At 23.6% G+C, this 24372-nt stretch overlaps 1 protein-coding gene across 1 annotated transcript; it reads left to right on the top strand.

The window, feature by feature from the left end:
- Positions 1 to 1923: 1923 nt before the first annotated feature.
- On the top strand, positions 1924 to 24247 carry LOC105360465 (cardioactive peptide). The gene is made up of 3 exons (XM_011497366.1): positions 1924 to 1990; positions 21040 to 21154; positions 23821 to 24247. Exons 1-3 carry the CDS (start codon positions 1985 to 1987, stop codon positions 23973 to 23975), a joined length of 276 nt encoding a protein of 91 aa, XP_011495668.1. The 5' UTR covers positions 1924 to 1984; the 3' UTR covers positions 23976 to 24247.
- Positions 24248 to 24372: the final 125 nt, after the last annotated feature.

The raw sequence follows: 24372 nt of genomic DNA, 5'->3' as shown, positions 1-24372 counted from the left end.
ATTTTAAAAGTATTTTAATTAAGAACTTTTATGTTATCGAAGTTAAAATAAGCTTATAAATACATATTTTTTGTGCTAATATAACTTTGTGATAAAATTCAAGAAAAATGCTATTATAAAGTAATGTTAAGCCAAAATAGATAGATTTTCTATTAACAAAATTATTGCGGATAATAATTTATTTATGCAGCCTACAAATAAAAAGTCATAAATCGCGTTAAAGAGAAATGAAATAGTCTATCTATTAATAACATTTAGAAAACTCAATTTTTTTTATTTCCTTCATTGTTCTATAGATTTATAAGGCTCGCAATAGCAAGTCTAGGAAAATTTTATTTATTTATAATAATTCAATACCATAAAATAATATAAGTTTTATCTTATAATTTTTATTAAAGAAAGCCATTCAATAATGTCATTTGTAATAATTTTTTAAAATCTTTTTAAAATTGGGCTAGAGATTGTTAGTGCCATTGGTATGTTTAATTTTCTTAGAATAAGTTTCAATAAGCTGCATACGTAATAATGTTACGTATTAAGTAGCATTTTATCACGTGTAAATGTATTAATTATCTAATTAAATATATATTAAAATTTCACTTTGTATGGATGTAGCAGATACTTTTTATTTGGCTTAATAGTTATAATCGTCGTATTAATAAAATGTCAGGTGCACAACATTTTTATGACATACTTTTTTTTAAAGCAAAATAAGCATTAAAAAATATATTCCATTAAATTCTATTTGTTCGAAACATGTAAATTTACTTATCAATTACTTGTAAAAAATAATAAAAAATAATTTATAAATTGTTAATAGCTTTCTTTTAATGTAAATAACGATTGCAGCTTAGTTATGAATCGAATAACGATATAACGAATATAATTAGAACATTACACTACAATTTATATTATACTAATCATGAGGATGAAATTAAAAGTCAAATTATTATTATTAAATATTAAAACTTCTTAGAATACATTAAATAGCATCTCGAGTTTATATAGAATTTTTAATAGTCAAATTAATGATTTTCATGAAAATCAAATCTTGCGTCCAATTTTTTGAAAGTATGATTCAATAATTAATCGTTTTACACTTACGTGTCCATTCACGCAGAAATCTTGAAATTTCTATTATTAGAACAGAAAGGTTTTAATTCATTTTATTAATACAGATAATTTTAGTTTATAGTTTACTATGCTTTACTATATATACTACATATACTATATTTATATATAGTATACTATATATTATATACTTATACTATATTTACTACAATAAGAAATCGTTTTTTTTTTTTTTTTTTTTAATATTATGTAAACGTTGATTAATTATGCATTTTATTCTGTAATCAATCTTGATATGACAACAGCAAAACCCTGTACAAAACTTTCAACTAAAACTGTAAATACTTTAGATTGCAAAGTTGCGAATATTAAACGGCATAAGAATACCTTTTCATTAATAATAATAATAATAATAATAATAATAATAATAATTTAAAAAAAAAAAAATGAAAAAAAATTGAACTTAACATACGATACTTTCGTTAATGCAAATGAAATAAAAGTATTTACAAATACGTCGACGAATTAAAAATAAACGATATATCGTTATAAATATATCACATGTGAGACTTTTCTAAAGTAGATTTTATTAGGCTTGTAATATTTTCAGAATTAAAATTGATTAAAAAATGATTAATGCGGAAAGAGCCAAAAGAAGTACGTGGAAAGCAGCGATAATAATAGCAAAGTGGAGTTTAAATTCTTTCTAATATTTTATCTCGATCGACGGACAATTTCGTGGCCGGCACCTCGGGGATGACGCGCAGTAGCCCCGCGCATCCCGAGGTGGTGGGAGATGGTATTTGAGGGCCGTTTGTCCTCGCGCCCGTTGACTTTGATCCTGGTCGCGCGACGGATCCGAGCGACTCCTAGATCACATCGAGCCGTCAAATTACGCAAATTACGTATCACCATGAAGGTTAGTGGCAGCGCTAGAAATTTGCGCGCCAAATATTTGCTTTTTTGCGTTCGATATACGTTCCATTCGGTTTCATTATATTATCGATACATTCGTCCTGGCTCACTTGCTTATCTTGCGCTTGGAACTTTATACGCACCGCCAGCAAAGGCCATCGCTCAAAATGCTCTTTTTGTTATTATCGTCTGCTTTATGATTCATCGCTACACCAAATTTATTCCTAATAATTTATTGAATAATTTCGCATGATTCTTAATGTTCGTTTCATGCCTAAAATCTGGCGACAAATTCATCGTATATCACGAGAAATAAATAATGTGCGTTTAAAACTTATTAAAATATATTCAAGTTACCATGTTTTTTATTTTAATTTAATAATTTTATAAAACATTGTTTTAATTTCTTTAATTTATTACTTTTTTTATGTAAATTTTGTAAATCTAATACATTTAATGCATATGGTTTGCGCAAATAGCATATCCTTGTGAGTGTCTGTATAAGTATTTCTATCAATTTCGAATTCTAACAAATATTTAATTAATTATTCACATCACATCTTTTTGTCCAACTAGTTAGACACAATTATTGATAAATTTTCTGTATGTGTAATTTTTTTTTATTAAATTAAATTAAATTTATATATAATCAATCGATAGACCCATACATATATATATATATATATCAGTGATATAATATAAGTGTATTTTAAATGATTTAAAATATTTCATATCTTACATTCTTATGTATTTACAGTATTGCATATAATTAAAAAAATATGTACGATCATTTTCTAATAATATTAATAAATACGAGGATATTGAGACGTGAATCAATGCACTTTATTTTATTGCCGAATAGACATTCAATCATATTTAAGAACTGCTTTTATTAATATATTGTCGAAATTTTATGCAAGCTTTACAAAGAATAAATTACAAAGAACATTTCATTGTTCACTATTTTTTATTAATAGTTTAGTATATTTATAGATATAGTAATCTCTTTCTAATATATTTAATAACTATTTTATTTTTGAGTTTAATTGAATTTTTAGAATTTGTTATTAATCCCAATGGATGAAATATGAGAATATATTCTATAGTAATTTTCTTTTAAAATTAAACAATAAGAAGTAGGAGTTCAATTGAATTCGTAAAAATAATTTAGTATTTAAAAATTTATATGCTCTTATAGCTTCTTACAAATATTAAATTTAATAAAATTTCGTGTGATAATTAAAGAAGCTCGTTTGCATGCCTTTTACATATTCTTTTGCATATTAAACTTCTATTAAACTTTATCAGAGATTTCTCTCACATTCAGAAGCGCAATCTCTAAAATTCAAAATAATATTTAATTATTTTATTCTTTTCTTGATTATTATTATTATTATTATTATTATTATTATTATTATTATTATTATTGTTGTTGTGTGTGTGTGTGTGTGTGTGTGCGTGTGCGTGTGCGTGTGCGTGTGCGTGTGCGTGTGTGTGTGTGTGTGTGTGTGTGTGTGAAAGATGAGAAGGGTAGAGGGAGTGAGGGGGAGCGATTGAGGGGGCGGAGGGGTGAGTAATGATCGTGAAAGGGTTGAGAGTAGTTAAGCAAGAGAAACATTTGCACAGACCGTCAGACAGAATAGAAAGCCACTGCAGTATTTGAAGGACTGAATTTATTAAATTTATTAAAATTATTCGAATATCTTAATACACATATACATAAACACACACACACACACACATTCAACAATTTTAAGAAAATAAAATATACCAAGTAAAGATCGTTATAACGTTTAATAAATTGCAAAATTTGATTTTAGAATAGTCGTTGTTAAAAATTTCTCAATATTATATTATAGTATAATACAAAAATGAACATATTTTTTTTTAAGTAATTTTAATAAAATGAAAAGATTTAATCGATAAATTTGAAAATTATAGAATACGAGATATAAAATACTAAGATATTTGATATTATAAAACAATTGTAACGGTAATGTATGATTTAAAACGTGAAATAGTACAAAGATTAATTCGATCCTATTTCTAAAGCAGTATAATAAAAGAATGTAGTAAAAAAATAAAATAAATTTTATTATCAGTCTTAATTTGTAAATAATGTTGATGATATATGATTTGATAAAACTACTTCTTATTTCTAAAATTGTTTTGTAATGAAAATTTAATTTCATCCCACAAATTAATAATTGCGCTTGATTGCATCAATTTTTAACGTCGTACCTGGCTTCTTTCCTTTTAAGCTGTTTATTCTAATAAAATATTGATAGCCATGAATGCAGATGTAATATCTTCTTTGTACTGAGCTTGATACTCGTGTAAACATCATAATACTAAATAATATTTCAATCTCTTGATTTTAGGCATCAAATTGCAATGTCACTTTTCGTAATTAATGGCTTTGAAATAATTTGTTATGGATTTGAATGTATTTATATGCATTTAATAATAATATAAGCTTCTTTTACTAACTGAGGATTAAATAAATATGCGCTTTATAATTATTATTATACAGTAATACTTTTATAATCATTAATTCGAATGCTATATTAAGGGTAAGGAAAAACAATAATTTTCAGATTATTAAAAGTACATGTTTCATACAATCAAGATATAACTGTTTTGTGAACTAATTTTATCCATAACTTAATTATTCGCGAAAGAAAATATATTATATTTATGTTATAATATATGTACTTAAGTGGCGTTGAAATAATATATAAACTCAAATTTAATATGTTAAAACATTGTAGGTTATAATTTTTTTCAATTTTTTTTTTTTTTACAAACAATATCATTTATTAAAAGTCTTAATTACATTTAATTATATATAATTCATTTATAATCATTAAATTTACAAATAATGTATGTAATTTATAGTACCTATAGTATTGTTAAAAAAAAAAACTCATTACAGATACTTAATTTTTATAATTAAAATAACTAATATGTGAATAATTAAATGAGAAAAAAAATTATTACTTATTATATTAATATGTATTTTAATTTATTACCTCTTGCGATAAAATGCTTTGAAAGAATAATTTTTCTATAAGGACTACTTTGGAACATTTTGAATTATAACTTTCTAAAATACATAAATAATAATCAACATATATTGTCTGGTTGATAAACTTTACTGTATAATATTGTCATAAGCATAATTTACTATTGACAATATCATTGATTAATGAAACAAATCAATTATCGAATTGAAAATAATAATATAAAGTTTATAAGTACTAAATATATTGCTTAAGTTATTTAGTAACGAAAAGATTTGCAATATATTTATAAATATATTTAGTGATTTTATTGGATCCTTTAATAAATCACAATAACATAAATCACAGTATGTATCTATTACGTAATAATTATAAATTTTATTAAGATATTAATAATTTATTTATACAAGGAATTTTAAATTAAAAATTTTTTAATAACAGTGGATAAATAATTTATATTATGCGTTTGATAGAACAATTATTTAATATCTTAATTATTAACACACTCGAATGATGTAATATTATTATTAAAGGAAAAAAAAACAATTAATTGGAATATTAAAAATTATATAATGAATTAATGATTTTTATTATTTGGTTCAATCAACTAAATTATTACTAAAATTACGTATATGTAGAAATTTTCGAATTTATTTCTATATATCGAATAATTTTAGAAAAGATAAATTTAATTTATGCCATTTCTTTCTACATTGCATAGAATAATTAAATATAGTATTTTTTTTATTTTTTATTCTAACTTATAGAATAGTTAAATTGTACATTTGTAAATTATGATTTCGGTAATAATATGGACATAAACTTTTAATATGTACATTAACCGTTAAAAGTATTATTTTCTTAAAATTAAAAATAAAGTTCGTAGTAAAATATTTAGAATATTTTTTATTTGAAATATTTTATAATATTATAAAACATGTTATAGTTTTTGTTGAAAGTATTACGTAAAATCTTAGAATAAAATCATAGCGATGAGTCATCATGACATTTCGATCAGCAACTATTTCTTATCAATTTTTACTAATTTCTTTTTCTCATCAACTTTTCCTAACAATTCAATTATTTTTTTTTTTTGATGATTTGTTGTTATGCTAATTAATTCATGATATTACAAATACAACGTATTTATTAGATTTACGTAAAAATATAAATTTATTAAAACTTTGAACTTAAATATATTTGATTCTATAATTTATAAATGGATTATTTAAATAAAATTAATTTATTTATTAAAATTGATATTATTTTGTATTTATAAATTTTTATAAATTATATATATTAACTAAAAATGTTATTCTTCTAATAGTTGTATAAATTTGATTTCTTTTAAGAATTTGACGAAGAATTATGGGATTTGGAGGTAGTCGAATTTTATAAAAAAAAAAAAAAAATTATTCCAAATTTTTAAGTTACTTGAATTTGATATATTTATGTGAAATTTTGTGTTTTTATATTTATTTATATTCAAAATAATATTATTTTATAATAATAATAATTTTGTTATAAATTTATGGATACACTTAATTTAAATTTATTATTTTCGTTTTTGCGATTTTTAATGAATTTATATTTTATTTTATGTAACAGATCTCTGGTTATCATTTTAATATGTTAATTATGTAGATCAAAGAGATGAAAAGTTTATTAAATATTGAATATTATATATATATATATATATATATATATATATATAATTATGGTTTTGTCTTTATATGTTAGGTATTTTCTAATTATATTGAATACTTCATCGTATACATTTATTAATCGTGTTTGCAATACAGCTCTTTCCGAATATTAAATAATGCTATTTATTCTGATATTAAATTTTAAATGTTTTATTTGCTCAAATACAATGAACAATAATTATATATGTAATAACAATAATCAGGCAAATATCAATGCCAAGTAATTATCAAGTATAGTTATAATGAATAAAATATGCGTGAAAAGTTTCAAATAATACTTGAATTATGCTACGTATTTAAAGAACTAAAATTTTTCATTGTAGAAACATGTAGTAAATATATAAAGGAACATTTAGTTATAATTCTCATTTAGTTATAATTTGAATACTTTGGAAGAGGATTTAATAGAATATCTTTCTTCTTGTATATTATCATCTATAAAGTTCGATGTTTAATAACTCCGTATAAATTGGTCGGTCGTTTGAATCGTAATATTCTAAATGTACACATGGCAAGATTGGAAAAAAGAAAAATCCTAGACATTTTCTGAAAGAGCTATTCGCAGAAAAGTTTTTCACCTTCGAAATGACGCATAAAGTTTGAAAACCATCGTTGTACTTGTACTTTTCACAATCCAGTAAGAATACAATTGATTGCTAATACCACACGTGATTCGGAAATTGAAGTTTCTTCTACACCAAGAAAAGTTTTCAAATTATTGGACAAATAAAAGAGAAGATATTGATGCTTTATTAGATGGTGACTAAAGATTTAATGTTAACGAGCACATTTTTTCATTTCTTAATTACAATTAATTTTGTATTTAATAATATAAATTCTTCATGAATTTGAAAGAATAATTAATGAGGTGAAAATATATTGTGAAGTTTACATGTAATGCTAGTAGTGTAAAAACAATTGTAAAATAATATATGTTTAAATAAAATAAATTAAGTATATAGTATGTGTGTGCGTGCGTGCGTGCGTGGGTGTATCTCTCTGCAAATAGATCTGTTATTTCTAGGCTTTAAAATTATTACATTTATTTAATAGGAATAACGAAAAAATACTTATTATATATAATTATATTAATTATATTATATATATTATATAAAATAATAATTTATACTTTTAAAACTATAGATAAAGATTCTGTATTATTAATATGTATTACATTTTATTGATATTTTTAGGTTATACAATACTGAGAAATAATCATTTTGTTTCGTTGTTCCATTATTTTTTTTATTTACGTACATATGCTTTAAGTACTATCAACATTAGTAATATATGTTGATGAACGCTGACTTTTGTAATAACAATTGAACTATTATAAATTGCGGCAATTCTTTTTTCTCTTATAATATTAAAAGTGTTTTATAATTTATCATGAACGTTGTCTATTACATTTGATTAAATAATTGCTTAAGTTATTCTTGTTAGATAAAAAAAAAAAAAAAAAAAAAAAAAAAAAAAAAAATTTAGTAAAAAAGATAATTTTTTTGATTAATTTTATTACAAAGTTTATTTTTGCAATTGTTAACAATTCAACATTATAAAATTAAAACACTATTAAATATTATATTACAATGTTATATCTATTTACTAAAGTCGTAGAATAATTAAAATTACAGAAACAATGAATTTTGTACGTTAATTATTCGTTTGCAAAGTCATATGTAAATAAATGACAAACAAATCAATAGTGTTTAGGATAAAGTTCTTATTTATTTGCATTGTGTACAATTGCGGCTGTGTAAGAGAAAGAGCGTAGGTCTAGTTGTGCTGTATTTTGGTATTTTGGTCGTCTCTTGTTGTCAGGATAACTGCTGAATATCTCCAGGTCGCCCCAATCGCCGATGTCAATTAGTGCAGAATCTCTCTTCACTCCCTCGCTCTCCCTCCACCTTACCATTGTTTGACATTTGAATTTTGACGTTCTTATGCTTCGATAAAGTTCCTCTTCTCGAATATTCAGCAATAGATCTCACCACTTATTTTAAATTAATTATCTTAAATTATCTGAATATTTCATATTCTCATATTAAAGAATTGCTGATTTCTTATTCTTATTCTTTATTGACCAACTGTAACATGAGTCATTCGTGTACTTGACATCAGCTATGAGGTAGATACGGCGATAGAAATTATTATAGTCTTTCTACCTTAAATACCATATGCTATATTAAGAAATACATAGAGAATAAAAATATGTCGATTTAATTATTAAATTCAAATACGAAAATAATATATTTAAAACTCTAGAGTAGTGTAAATTTCTAGCTTGTGACATATCTAATTTCATATTTTATATTTAAATGAAAAATAGTTCATACATCCAACTTAATTATTATTTATAGAATATTTTATAGTTTAAATTTAATACAACTGGTATTATTGTAAATACTCACCTTTTTATAATTACTATTCAAATTTCTATTACATAATAATATCGTTTCCATCTCTACATAGGATAATATAAACTTTTAATATCTAATTAATTTAATTTCAATATAAAATGTTTAAATTTATATACTTAAGATTTGATTAATGAATGCATTAGTTTCGTTTTTATAAACTCATTTCATTTCATTCTATTTATATTTTGTTTATGATAATATATGATTATAATATATTATTTAATGACAGTAGATTGATTTATAGAAATATATTATTCCGTATAAAAATTCTAATTCCAATTTAATATAAATTAATAAAAGGATTATATAATTTATGTCCTACAATTATTATTTGCTATTTCAGAATATTTTTATCGCACTAGTAATTAACAGTGTAATTAATAATAATTAACAGTAGTAATTAACACTAAATAAATAGTAATTAACACTAGTAATTAATAATAAAGTCCCCTAATAGAACTTACAGGTCTAAAATTGTTAGTAATATTCTGTGGATATGCGTGGCATGGCTAATGGATAAATTGAAAATAACTGAATAATGGCTAAATCGATTGATTTGATTTACAAAAATTATTTCACTATGCAATAGATTTTTTTTTTATATATATATATAATAGTCGTTTATCTAAACATTAATTATGAGAGCAACAAATTTATATAAATATTTCCAAATATACGTAATCTAAGTTGCTGAAAAGTTGAGAATAAGTGGATTAAAATTAAAGCAATTAAATAATAATTGATAAAAACTTTAATGAACTTAGATTTTGAACAATACGAACATATCTATACCACTGGAAATTAAATTAAAGTATAATTCTATAATTATTATTGAATTGAAATATAACTGCTAATAAAATGGTATTCATTTCACATCATTTTATACAATAAATTTAATATTTCAACTATGCATCTATAATTATATAAATAAATATTTGTGATTTCATAATTTCGTCGATGTAATTAGTTTTTACATTGTTAATATTGGACAGATTTATAATTTATATCAAATTAAATCATTGTAATTTTGTTCGATTTAAATGCTATTTCTAAATCACAATCTAAGTCACAATCTTAAATCAAGCTCTTATATTTCTTGAAAGGCTGTATTGCAATTAGTAGTTTTAGAATTTGATAATTTCAACGACTTCATATTGATTATCTATTAAGCTTATTTGTTTTAACGAGACTAATTGCTTAATAATATAATCAGTTCATCAAATCAAGCCAATAGTTAAATAATTTGAAAATATAGCATACTATAGGGCGTAATTATGTTTATACCAATTAATATACCATTTGAATATATAAATATCATTGAGAAATTCTTCTCTCTAAAAGTAACGCGATTATGACACGTAATTAAGTTACGTACGAACGACTATCGTATCAATTTTTTTTTGAAGTTACAATCGCTTGCATCTGGTTGCCCAAAATTTCAAAATTTAGTGCTCCGCTTGAATGACAATAAGTACATTAGTAGTGTAATTCAAGCGTGGTCGATAAAAATGTCACATTTGAGTGAAATAATGATGTTTGATGATATGACTGACGTCTATACGTCAATTAATTTTTATAATGTTAAGTTGAAAACTTAATTTAGATATATTTATTAGAATATGTATTAGAATATATTTTAAGGTAATAGTATATGAGTCATTATTAATTACAAAATCTAGTATATAAGCTAAAAATGAAAAGGAATATTGTATTTCTTTATGGAAATCAGATTCTAGAACGAGAGAATTTCATTTAATTAGCAAAACGATAAGTTTTAATCATATCTTATGATGAAATTAATGTGGAAAAATTGTAAAATAATTTCAGATCATTTAATTAAATATATTTTACTCTTTGAAAAATTTTAGGCATAAGATGATCTAATATATTTTTCATTTCATGTTTTTTAAATATTTTTAAGTGATAATTACTTGTACATTGTAAAATTAATTTGCTCATCTTAATATTTAATCATAATTCTTTCTAAACAAGTGTAAAATTTATCTATATAGTTTAAAGAAGATACAATGATGGAATAATAAGGATGGCAATAATAATTTATACCTTAATACATATGTCAAAATAAGTGTATTCAAACTTCATATATTTTTGTAAAAAACAAAAATTTTATATCCTCAATATAAAAATATATTTAGCCCGAATTAGTGATTTTGAAAATCAACAATATCTTATAAGATGTTATTATATGTAAGATGTAATTATAATATTTCATTTACAATAAATATATTACGTTAAAATATATCATATATTCCTGTTTGTAATATTTCAACAATATAAAAATTTGTCCGATTAATTTTGCATTTACGATAACTCGTTGTTACTTTTAATTTTGATTTAAGATTGAATTCAATGAGAAATAGAAAATCTTGAGATTTCGGATTTTCTAAAGATTTTCATAAATCGGCCTTTTCTTGTACTTGTATTGTTTAATACAAATAAAACGACTCAGTTGTCACGGATTATTGAATTTTTTCAAATATCCAACCTAATTCATTGGACAATTTTATGATGATTATATAATAGTCATAATAGTCAATAAAATACGATTCAATTTTCGAAATAATATGTCAAATAGAAAATCTTGTTCAAGATAAAGATAGAAATCGATTGTGTTTTAATGATTGAAAACTATTCATTTTTTTTTTTTAGCTCTTACTTCATGATGCACGAAATATTGAAGTTAATCTACAAATTACGTATTATAAAATAATATTTATCGCATCTGATCTTGATATAAAATAAGCGAGATAAGTATAATTTGAGTAACATGACAAAAGGTTATATAAAGTAAATTATAAATATGAAGTTATACGAATGAGAATAAATAACGAATAATAACATGTCACGGTAATAAATAAAAAAAAAATAAACAATTGAATTAATTATAACCCTGATAAATTCCAAAATCATTAACGCACATTCGAAAATCTGTACCATCGGTGATTCATTTAAATCTACATGCTATCTTCTTCTTTTTACACTTCGATTAATTACTAATTTAATTGGCATTCGGCTCTCATTCTATCACTAACTTAACCTAAGCTCCGTGTATTTAATGAAGGAAGCTGGGGATTCTTCTCTTATCGGGGTAGTCGGAGAATTCCGTTATCAGTTTAACGCGAAGCATACGACAAGAGCTTAGAGACTGTTTTAATTTTAAATCACACACCTATTCGGGTATACACACCTCCTATTTGGGAGTACTTTACCTTCGATCGAGGCTACGCAGTCGTTAAATAACAAAATATCGGTGAAAATGAAATGAAAATGAAAACGTACCGGTATCCGTTCATTCGATCATTCGCCGAGTTCGATCCATCTAGATGGATCTAAACAAGTAAATACTTGTAAATAAATAGCTCAAATGCACGCATACACGTACGCACGCACATCTACAGGAAAGTGTATTGGATTTTCATAATAATCAGTATTGTCCTCTCTTCCAAAGGATAGTCTTCGAATTTTCTTTATCTTCTACTCTTCTTTTTTTGTCCTTTATTATCAATCATAATGCAAACGCTTATTTCTAGAAAATTAGTATTTCAATAATCAATCGCTGTTACTGTATCCAATTATAAAGAATTTTGCTAATAAGTAAAAAAAAAAATAAAAAAAAAAAAATAAAAAAAAAATTACCTACGGTATATCAATAAAATGCCATTAATTGTAGTTATTAATAATATTATACAAAGTATAGGCTTATTAGACAGATTCTTAAATAGGCTATGAAAATTTATTTTTATTTACCTACAGCTTACCGAATGCTTATATTAATTAATAATTTTTTGTCTCGTCATTCCGGGTTGGCAAATTCAACGAACTTATTGAATCATTAAATTCTACTAATTACAAAATCTCTTAGGCTAGATTTAGTACTCTCAATCAAATTGTTTTAAGCTCTCGCTGTCAGCGACAACAGCGATGTCATGTTCCATTTTACTCTAAAGCCATATACTTTTACATGATGCCACTACACAATCTCTATATATAATGTTTCTATATATAATTATGTGAGATTTGTATTTTAATGCTTATGCCTAAATTCATGGAAATTATGTTGCAATTACATTTTCTTTAATGTATGCTGTGGATAAAGCATTTTTTTTTTTTTTTTTAATAATATATAGCGCGACAGTAAATTTAAGATTTTAAAGTACGATTAATGTTTTAAAAGTTAATTTTCAAAGATATCGCTATAAAATAGATGGCGAATCTACTGTAAGGAGAGCCGACGACCAAGCTTAAACATCCTTGAACAATAAGATATAATGAAATAACTAATATATTGAAACAATAAAAAAAAAAACAATAAAATTGTATTATTTACCACGTTTGTGATCTCATGAGTTTCACGACAATCTGCTTTCGTAACTAACTAAAGAAAGAAAATGAAATAATAATTCATCCTTGGCTCTCTATGACATAGAGAGATCGTACACGTTAGATTTAACTTATTAAATTTTTTGCACCGTTTATTAAATGACGGCCGTGTAATATTTATTTTGTCAAAACGTTTACAAAAATAATAATATTTTACCGACACAGAATTGGAAACACAAAATTGAGAATGATTTAATGAAGCAACTGACTTGAAATAAATAAGAATAGGCAAAAGCAGCAGTGTTAAAACCATCGCCTGATTCGACGAAAATTGTTTAAAAAATGATAAAAACGTGGATCGAAATGTGGCAATTTAAAGCCTTATATAGTTATATAAGATACTATAGTTGATATCCAAACGTTTCCTAACAATCGTCGGGAAGAATTATGAAGAAAATAATGAATAAGAATTATGAATAAAACAATTATTAGCACAAAAAAAAAAAAAAAAAAAAAAAAAAATAAAAATAAAAAATTTAAATACAATATCACTTGCTATTGACAATTCTATCAATTCTACGAAAGATCAAGAATATTTAAAAGACATATACTAATCTAAGTTAACCGTGTATTGCCTTTTAATGATGTAGATAAGATCCACGATATAAGTTGTTGCTCGTGCAATCGATTACTTTATTTTTTGTGCATTGGCAAATATGAGTCCCATTCCTTATCGGAATGTACGCATAACTCAAAGTGAATTCGAATTTCAATAGAGCCATTCGAGTATATCTATTCATAATTCTAGACACTGACACACGTATAATGGACATCTGAATATCTGAAAATATTTTCTAAGACATCGTGCATTAGTATAGATTAGTATAGATCGATGCATATAGTAAAACGTCGTTTTGGTAGTGAAGGGAAATTGCGGAGATATTGTGACTGAGGTACGAAGTGATAAAAAGAACGAATGTTAAGATAGCCGAATACATAAATTTATCACATACGATTGTATGTTGAAGAGATAATTCCCATATTTATTGAGAAAATACAAAAATATTAATAGCATTCTAAAATTTCAATTTGATAAACAATTTGATTCGACTGTATGTTAATAGCAGTCTATTTTCCACGATTTTTTTTTTTTTTTTTGTATAGAAAATTAATATGATTAAATTAAAAAAATAATTTAGCGAACGACATAAATTTGAATAATTTTTACATTCACGATCGAATTGCAACTTTAAACTCGAAATTTTAAACATTTTCACGAGTGTCATCTTGCACAATCAAAGTTTTATAAATTTTCTTTAACGTTTAAAGTGTATAAAAAACATCCTAACAGACAAACCAAAACAAGTCTTCGTACATATGAAACATACGATATATTAAAAAATATATTCAACTATTATTTTGCAGAATATTTTGTTTGATTTGTAATTATTATATTTTTACACGAAAGTTCCGAGCCCTGCGTTATTGGTTCTGATATTTATATTTATCCCCCAACGAAAACTTGATAATCAACTAAACTACGGATCTAACAAATTAAAATAAAAAAAAATATATTTCACATAATAGGATATAAGTATTTTTCACGATGCTTCAAGCAATGTAGGAAGATCCCATATGCTAAAAGTTTTACGTTGCGGAACAATATTTTTGCATGAATATTCATATTCAGGAATATTATTGTATATCTATATCTATATATATATATATATATATATATACATATTGTCACATTATCGTAATGTTTATCATATGAAATTTTGTATGGGCTGAGCTAACTAATATTTTAAAATAACTAGGCGTGCATCGATAATGAAAATTTGTTTCGCAGTTTGTAGAGTGATCCGAGCAACCTCACACCGACACGATCAAGCCCTCACATTCGCTAAAGCGCTAGTATGTATGATATATATATATATATATATATATATATATATATATATATATATAAATACAAATATATATATGTGTGTGTGTGTGTGCGCGCGCGCGTGTGTAGACGTGGACCCAATAACTTCTATATCGTCTACTCACGTAGTTACTGAATTTGTATTTTGATATTTAGCTACAAAAAATTATCGAATCCTTGTTTTTAAATTAGATAGTTGACTGGCACAATAAATTTCATATATCCAATGAATAATATACAATGAATTTTAATATACTAGCCTTATTAATAGTAAAGTTAATAATAAAATTACGAAATCTATTGCATTTAAAAGGATAAAAAATTAAAGTTTATTAATTGATTTTTTATTGGATTAAAGAAGGATTTAATCTCTCGTAATATTCAATAACTGAACAAATTTTCGCGAATCGATAAATACTAGAAAGCATTTATATTTTAGAAGTACAATCGTTAACATTAGTATATTCGGGAATTAATTGTGAATTGTGATTAATAAAACAAAATAAATAACAAAATAAATAACAAAAAATAATGTTGATAGAATTTTAGAGAACGAGTCTATATATATTTTAAAACTAATTAATTTAGGTGGAATATTTTTTATTAAGTTATATTTGAAAAAGTATTATTAGCGAATTATAAATATTTTAATCCATTTAACCCTTAGAAACATAATTATTACAATTATCATAAATTGTAAGATTTTAGCTTGAATTGCACCAATAAAAATGTAATGAAAAATATGTTAAATACGTTTGTCGACAAAGAATATTAAAAAAAAAAAAAAAAAAAAAAAAAAAAAAAAAAATCATAAGTGCACGGGTCCAAATTATAATAATGGTAAATGAAAATAGTGGTTATTATATATTTTTTAGAATTCTGTAAATTTGTCAAGAATGCTCGATGTTAAAATAAATAGAAAGACAACGCTATAGATAAACATAAATCAATGTCCATGATTCACAGAGTAACTACAAAACGAATTAAATCAAAATTATACAAAACATTTAAATTTTTTTATTTAGTATATTCACGTACGTTTAGTGAAATACGTTTACTTTACAAAATTATTATAATATCAATACATGATCTTTTCAAGTATTTTTTAAACGACATTGTAGATATTATCCGTGAAATAAATGTGTTATGCATCATATGAATAGTTTAAACAGATTATGTATAGAGAATTTTATTAATAGATTATTCTTAATTTACTGTACATACTTTTCCAAATAAGGGAATAAAAGTTAAGCTATGTAAATGCAAGCTTTGTCTAAAGTCTATTTGAGAAAATATTATTTATATATGCACATAAAATTGTAATATAAACTTTTCGTTTATTTTTTATATAATATTATAATTTAAAAACAACATAAATATTTCAATACAAGATCATTAAAGAATAATTTAATTTTCTTAAAAGTTTCGCCTGATACTTATATTTTTTATTCAAGCAGTCAATTTTATTTAGACACATAAAAGATAGTAGCATCGAATGAGTTTTGATAAATATAATTTACTAGAATTAAAACATTTTTAAAAATAGATTCATGTTTTATCCGATATTATTGTTAGTTTCATTTATCCAATAGGTTTATACAATAATTTATACGTTATAATGAATTTTAAGCGCGTCAAATGGTTAATATAGAAATACTGTTGTGTCGACAAATATCGACTTAAGCTGAAATTTTATGTTTCTAATTTTATATTTATATTTATATTTTTTGTCTTTTAATATTTGATATTATCCATAGGCTTAATATAATATGAAGAGTATAAAGCTTCAATGCGGAGGCATTTACTATGTAAAAGTAGATAATATATTTGCCATTCGTTTAATTATATAAGCTATCAATTGATATAAAACGCACGTAAATTGAGACGGAAAAACGATAAAGAAATTCAGGCGTGTGACGTTGGTGAGTAATATAAGCAAAAAAAGTATATGCAATAATTACAAGAAATTCTTATCCCAGTCGAGAAAGTCAGCGTTTTGTTAGAATAGTAGGAAAATAATTTGAGTTCACTTAATTTTAGATAAAATTCTAAGAATCTTTTATTAGAATAATTTGAAAATAGTCGATATATTATTCAACGGTAATTTTTAGAATTTTTATTTAAATCCGTTGTGTTGATATTTTTTTCTAATTAAAATTTTCATTTTCCATTTACTTAAAAGGTGTTTCTTATACTTTTTAAGTGTAAATCGATATAGATATTATCATTCTACAATACAGACTTCAAAATTCAATTATATTTGTTCAATTATAGTGACATTTAATATTATTCCAAAGCTTTTTCTTGTGTTTTTCTTCTTGAAATTATCTATACAGAGAGAAAAAATAGTAAATAAAATTAAAATGAATAATATTATGTATTATAGAAAAAGTTCGCGTACGCGGTTTTAGTTATTTAAGAATAATGTTTGCAAATAAAAAATATTTATTTACAGATAAATTTAGATCTCGTTTTTTTTTCTCATTATTTTATATGACTTCGATATTACAAAAAAAAATTACGTTAATTGTTTTTTTTATTTATTTATTTATATATACATATTAATTAGAAAATAACCGTAAATAATAAATGAAAAAAATTATGAACAATGATATTTAGAAAATTATCGTATTCTTTCATGCATAGTGAACTTGTATTTGTAATTATATATAAATTTTTATATATAAATAAAATACAAATATAAATTTTTAATAAACTAAATTAGTAATTCGATATTGCGCTTTTAATTATCATTAAATATATCGTGAATTATTATATAGTAAATTGGTATTAAAGTAATTGTTTAATTAATGCAATAAAATTCATAATTTTTAATAAAATAAAGATTTTTTTATGGAAATACAGATAAGTGTGCATGATATGATTGGCAATTATATTCGTACATTACATTCACTTATTTTTAATCTATGAAATTAATCGTATAAAAAAATAGCTTAAAAAGAGAAATTTTCGGGTAAGAAAAATACATCTATTATGACACAAACTTTCGAAAGAGACATCTAAATTTGGTTTATTATAAATATTATTTATTCCGTTTGAAATATTAAATTAATTTCGGCAATATTAATAATGAAAAGATATTGAGAAGAAGAATAGTATAACAAATCTTTAACTAACGTTTTTTTATAAATATATTAAAATTTAAAAATGTTTTAATTTTAAACTAATTTTAATAAATTATGCAGCAATAAACTGATAAGAGAAAAATATAGATATTAAAGACAAAACATATAGAGAGCATTGAACATCGAACATCGGTTGTATGTAATGAAAATTAAATAAAAAGCATTGCAAAAAGATTTGTAAAGAATTTTATAAGTTTCAATGCGAATGTATACGCATTTAAATAATGAAATCAATATTTATTTAGTAAAGATAAATGCAATGTAATGGATATAATGCTTATGATAGTATTATTAATAAATATTGATCATCGTTGTTAATAAGAAATTTTGTTTTAATATTATTCTTTACTTAAAGCTATATGTATTGCAGTATTTCGTAATAATAGACTAATAATTTTTTTTATTAGTAAATGTTAAAAAGTATTATTACATTGAAATATTTCATTACCATTTTTTATTATATTACGTCAGTTATATATTTACCATATTAGAATGAACAAGCAAAACATTTTTCATTTGCATAATAATTTTATGTCTTTACTTATAAATAAGTATTTTCGTCTATACTTTGTGAATTTTATTTATATTAAATTTTATTGCCTATAATAATTCTTATTGTAAATTTATCCTCCAAGTTAATAAGAAATTACAAATCATAACAAATATTTATACTTTCAATTAATAGGTAAAACTATTCATTATTAGCAATTAATTAGAATTTTCAATTGTATATATTCAATATAAATTATAAAAATTTGAACACATTTACTTATTAAACAGTTTCTAAAATGATCCAATTATTTGGAATTTTTAGAAAAATGACAGGACGATTGAAAAAAAATAATTGTAGAAAAAAGAATGATTCTCCTTTTCAATATATTGAATTATATGTATTCATGTACAGACATATATACATAGTAAGGTGTTTTTTTATATTTATCGATACTGTATTGAAGTATAGTTAAGCTTTATTAGATAAAAGTGTAGGTAGAACATTTTTATATTAGAAAATAATATTTCCTTGTACAATTGATCGTTGCTGGTGAAAAAATTCTGTTACAGATGAATTTAAGAGGGAATCGACGATTGTAATGATAATATTTTTTCTTGTATATAATTACATGAATTTTTAAAAGAATTTAATTTTTGTAAGACTAATATATGACAAGTATGTCTTCAGATTATTTTTAAAAATATAGAAGACTATTGAAGTTATTTCTTTTTAAATTTTTAAAGAAGTTTTTTATTTCATTTTTCGATTTAAGTGTCGTGAGGTCTTCGATAAATAAAATTGACCGAAAAAAAAATCATTTTCGTTAATAAAAATAGCAATCTCAAGCAAACAAATTAATATTCAAAAACTTTGCAAATTAATATATATTAGTATATTGATATATATATAATAATAAAAAAAAATAATAAAAAAAGGATCATAATAACAATAGTAAATATTAAAAAAAAATTTAATTAAAAAATTAATATTCCTTGGTATGAAAAAATTTTTTATTAAGCAAATGCATTGATATGATTTTGGATAACAAAGTCGAAATGTTTTCAGAGTCAATAAGTTTCCTACATTAAAAAAAAAAATTTATTTTGAATATATTTAATTTTACACTATTTATAAATTTGTGGAAAGAGAATAAAAAATTGAAGGTAATAATATTATATACAAATTTATTTGTATAATATTATAGTAATATGAAAGATTATTATCTAACATAAATTTATCAATTGATTAATCTCATATTGTGAAACTTACAACATTAAAGGCATTCCATAATCTGTATATTGTGAATAATAATTTTTAAGGTGAAATTTCATTAACATCTAATTGGAACTGATTTAATTGTATTATACACTTATAATTATAGGGTGTCTTAATATATTTTATTATTTTCTTAAAGACGAGTTCGTTACTATGCAATTATGTAATTTGTATAAATCATGATTTAAATAATTTTGTATAATATAACAGTTTTATTAAAAAATCGATTTACTCTTTAATCCCGTATTTTAATCTTGAATTTATGACGTGATTAATTAATTTTATAATTAATTTTACAACTAATCATTGGAAAATGTTGTTACTTCATTTTTAATTTTTAATTTTTTCTAATAAATAAAACGTATGGATAATTGATTTTTAAAAATAAGTTTACTGATTTAATGATGACCCAAAAAGAATAATTATAATTATTGGCATTTCTTTATATTTAAATTTTATTTTTTTTTTAGATTTAAAATTAAAAATAAATATCTCTTTATAATTAAAATTTAAACACTTTTTCCAAATTAGCTAATAACTTTGTATGATTTTTACATTTTGTAATAATTACGATTTTTCAGTTGTATATGGATTTTTTTACCTTAATAATATTTTTTTTAATACGACTGTATTAAATATTATATTATAAAATACAAAGAAAGCAGTTATTTAATATAAAAATATGAGTTATACTTTTTAAAGTAATATTATGTTTTTTATAGGTTCTGCAATCCACTTTATTGTTACTGATCATCATTAATTTTATAAAAATTTCACATTCTGATGATGGACTAGATTTAATAGCAATGAAAAGACCTTTTTGCAATGCATTTACAGGTAGGTAAATATAAACTAATTTAACAATTGAAAATATGATGAATAGCTCGCGTTGATGAATTTTAGAAAATATGTTTTACGATATATTGTATGTATATAATATTTCTTTGGTTTGTTTTTCAATTTTCCTATTAGTTTAAATTAAATCAAAGTTATAATCATATTTTTCGAATCTTTAAAAGTACTTAAAATAGATTCTTCATATTTAAATTGGATGGCTATATAAATTCAAATTTCATCTCAACGAATAAGATTTGTTAATATTAAGGACAATTGTGACATTCTATAGAAAATGGAAAATATCCTACGATTTCATATTAAATTTATTTTATCATTCCGATTCTGTGGTTCATAAAAAAAACATTAGCATTTGTTTAAATTAAAAAGCTAATGGAATAAATTTAAAAATAGCGCTTTAACGAAACTTTGTTTATTAAATTTATTTGTTCATTATTCAATATCGATAACTTTATAATGTTTAGTAATCTAATATTGGAATAGATGTGCTCTTATTTGTCATTTTAATTTAAAACTTCTCTAACTTATCGTTTGCATGATTATGGAACTTTGAAATTAGTTGAAGGAAAAGTTATAATCAAAACACTTATCCCAATATACCTTAATATCTCATAACATTATACATAAAATAATGTATATTGTATTTATTATTTTGTAGATACTTAGTATAAAAGTTAATTTTGTATTAATTTAGATTATATGTTGTATATACATACGTATTTCTTAAAAATTTCATTGCATTCCGAGTTCAATATAATTTTTGATTTCGTAATAAAATACTGCTATATACTTATTAAATATGCATAATCGTGTGAATTTTAGCTTAAGTCAATATTGATTAAAAAATAAAAATTTAATAATGTGACTGTATATAATTTAAAAATTAGAATAATTCAAGGAATTAAATGAGTATCAAAAAATTTATTTTAGTTTAGCATTCGTCGTGAAAAGACAACTTCCCGATTTCATTCCTTTTTTATACTCAAACCTCCAAGATTTATAATATGTAAAGTTTTTCATACTTTTAATTTAAGCGAATGGAATTATTCAACAGACTATAAAAAATTTGACCAATTAAATCAATTGTTCAATTTGAAGCTAATAAGTGAATTTTTTTCCTCCATTATTATGTTTATGTAAAATAGTAGACTTTCAAGGAAAAAAGACTTCTAACTGAATCGGTTAATTTACATATAATTCAGATCGTAAAAAATATAAACTATAAAATTAGGAATAAATAAAAATTATAATTAACGCAGAGGTAAAGATGTAACATATATTAAAAAGAAAAATTTATTTATTTTTTATTATATTAATTAATTTATTTATTACATTAAAATTAGTTATTTTAATAAATTTTAGAAAAATTTAATCGCTATTAAAGAAATAGTAGATTATTTTTTTTATTTAAAAATAGTCATAAATAAAAATATCTCTTTTTACATTAACATAGTTATTTAACTTCACATGAATATTTTGAGTAAATTACAAATTTTGTTTTTATTATTATTGGCATGTAATATTTAATCTATTTCGTACGGCATACTCTTAACAAATTATTTTAAACTTAACAATGATAGATTATTTCATATTATTTCACATACGTAGTTTTTCATTATTGTGATTAATATGAGAATGAAAATTCAATCTCCTAGGCGGGCGCGCGCGCACGCACACACGCACACACACACACAAACACAAACACACACAGACATAGTTGTGTCTTTTTGGGTAATATTATTAATTGTAATATTATTTATTTAATAGTATGTCGCTCTATTCGTGCATAAAATGAAAACTTTAATTTGATAACTTTTTAATTCGTTACTCTTATAAATCTTATAGACGTATACATAACTGTTTATACTTTAAATTTATAATACTTCACTTTCAATATATTGGAGATAATCTACTATAACAAGAGCTCATAATCGTTAGACTTTTGATCCAGCTTTTTTTTATTGCATATTATGGTATTGAAGTTTCATAATAACTAATGTAACGAATAGTTTTTATTAAAGTGTATAATACTTAAAATAATTGGTATTAAAAATTGAGAAATTTATTACGTAAATAGTTTATCTGTTTTTATATAATCATTCTTTGAAATTATCATTACCTTAGAATTGTTAATAATTTTATACACTTTCTATAAAGGGATTTTTTATTTATTTTATGAATTTTGTAAAAAAACCGGGATTTTTCATATTAATTTTTAAGTATTATCTATAAATAGCAATAAACAAGAATAATATGATAATTATAATAATATTATAAGATATTTCATACATATTAATAGCTATAATGAATAAACTACATAAATGATACTAGCTGGTCGTAATATTGATAGGAGCAAAAATCAAATCCAAATAAATGCGATTTTAAATTTAAGTCGATTGCACAAATGAGTGAAGAAACAGGTAATATCCCTTATCGAATTCATCCAATTTCTCTCATCCATGCTCCTTTTACTCCTTACCCGTCCTCTCTCCCTCTCTCTCTCTCTCTCTCTCTCTAACTTTTCGTCGCTCCCTGCACGACACGAAGTTTGAAAATCTCGGGAGAATTGATAGTTAATGCAGAAGGTGTCCAGTCAACAATTGCTTGGCCCCAACCTCGAAATTGCTGATGCTGTCACGTGTTCGCAGGATGCGGGAGGAAGCGCGATCCCGCGTATGCGGGCCCCGGCTACGAAGGCCTTCAGCTGCCGGTGCCGGTGTACCGAGCGCTGCTGCGCGTAGCCGCGGACGCCGAGGCCAGGATGCGACTGCGGCACGCTCAGGCCGAGCCCCGGGTATATTGAGCGGCTCGCCTCGACGGCTTTGACCTGGGCTTGGCCGACGACTCCCGCTGCCCTTGGAAGCGGCCCACTCGCGCTCTTGGTCTCACACATATTCCGATCACGGATGTTATTACTAATTACTATTGTTACATCAGTGTCCTAGTAGCTCGAGAGCCAATCTTGCCTACTTACATCGCGAATGGCGATATTGCAATTTTAGTAATTGTAAGTACATTTGTAAACCTGCCCGATGAATTATTACTCGTTATTTACTGAAAATTCAACGCTATCCGCTCCTCACGATTATTATTTCGAAGTTATTCTGTCGTGAAATTTTCTGTCTCCTCGAATCGATAAGTTTAAACGCAGGACTTAAAATAATATTATCGTATGTAAAAGGATAAGAAGATCGGCAAGA

The sequence above is a fragment of the Ceratosolen solmsi genome, unplaced genomic scaffold, assembly GCF_000503995.2.
Source record: "Ceratosolen solmsi marchali unplaced genomic scaffold, CerSol_1.0 scaffold47, whole genome shotgun sequence".
In the NCBI taxonomy this organism is placed as follows: Eukaryota; Metazoa; Arthropoda; class Insecta; order Hymenoptera; family Agaonidae; genus Ceratosolen; species Ceratosolen solmsi.
Note: the sequence above shows the minus strand (reverse complement) of the source record. Positions and strands in the feature narration are given on the sequence as shown.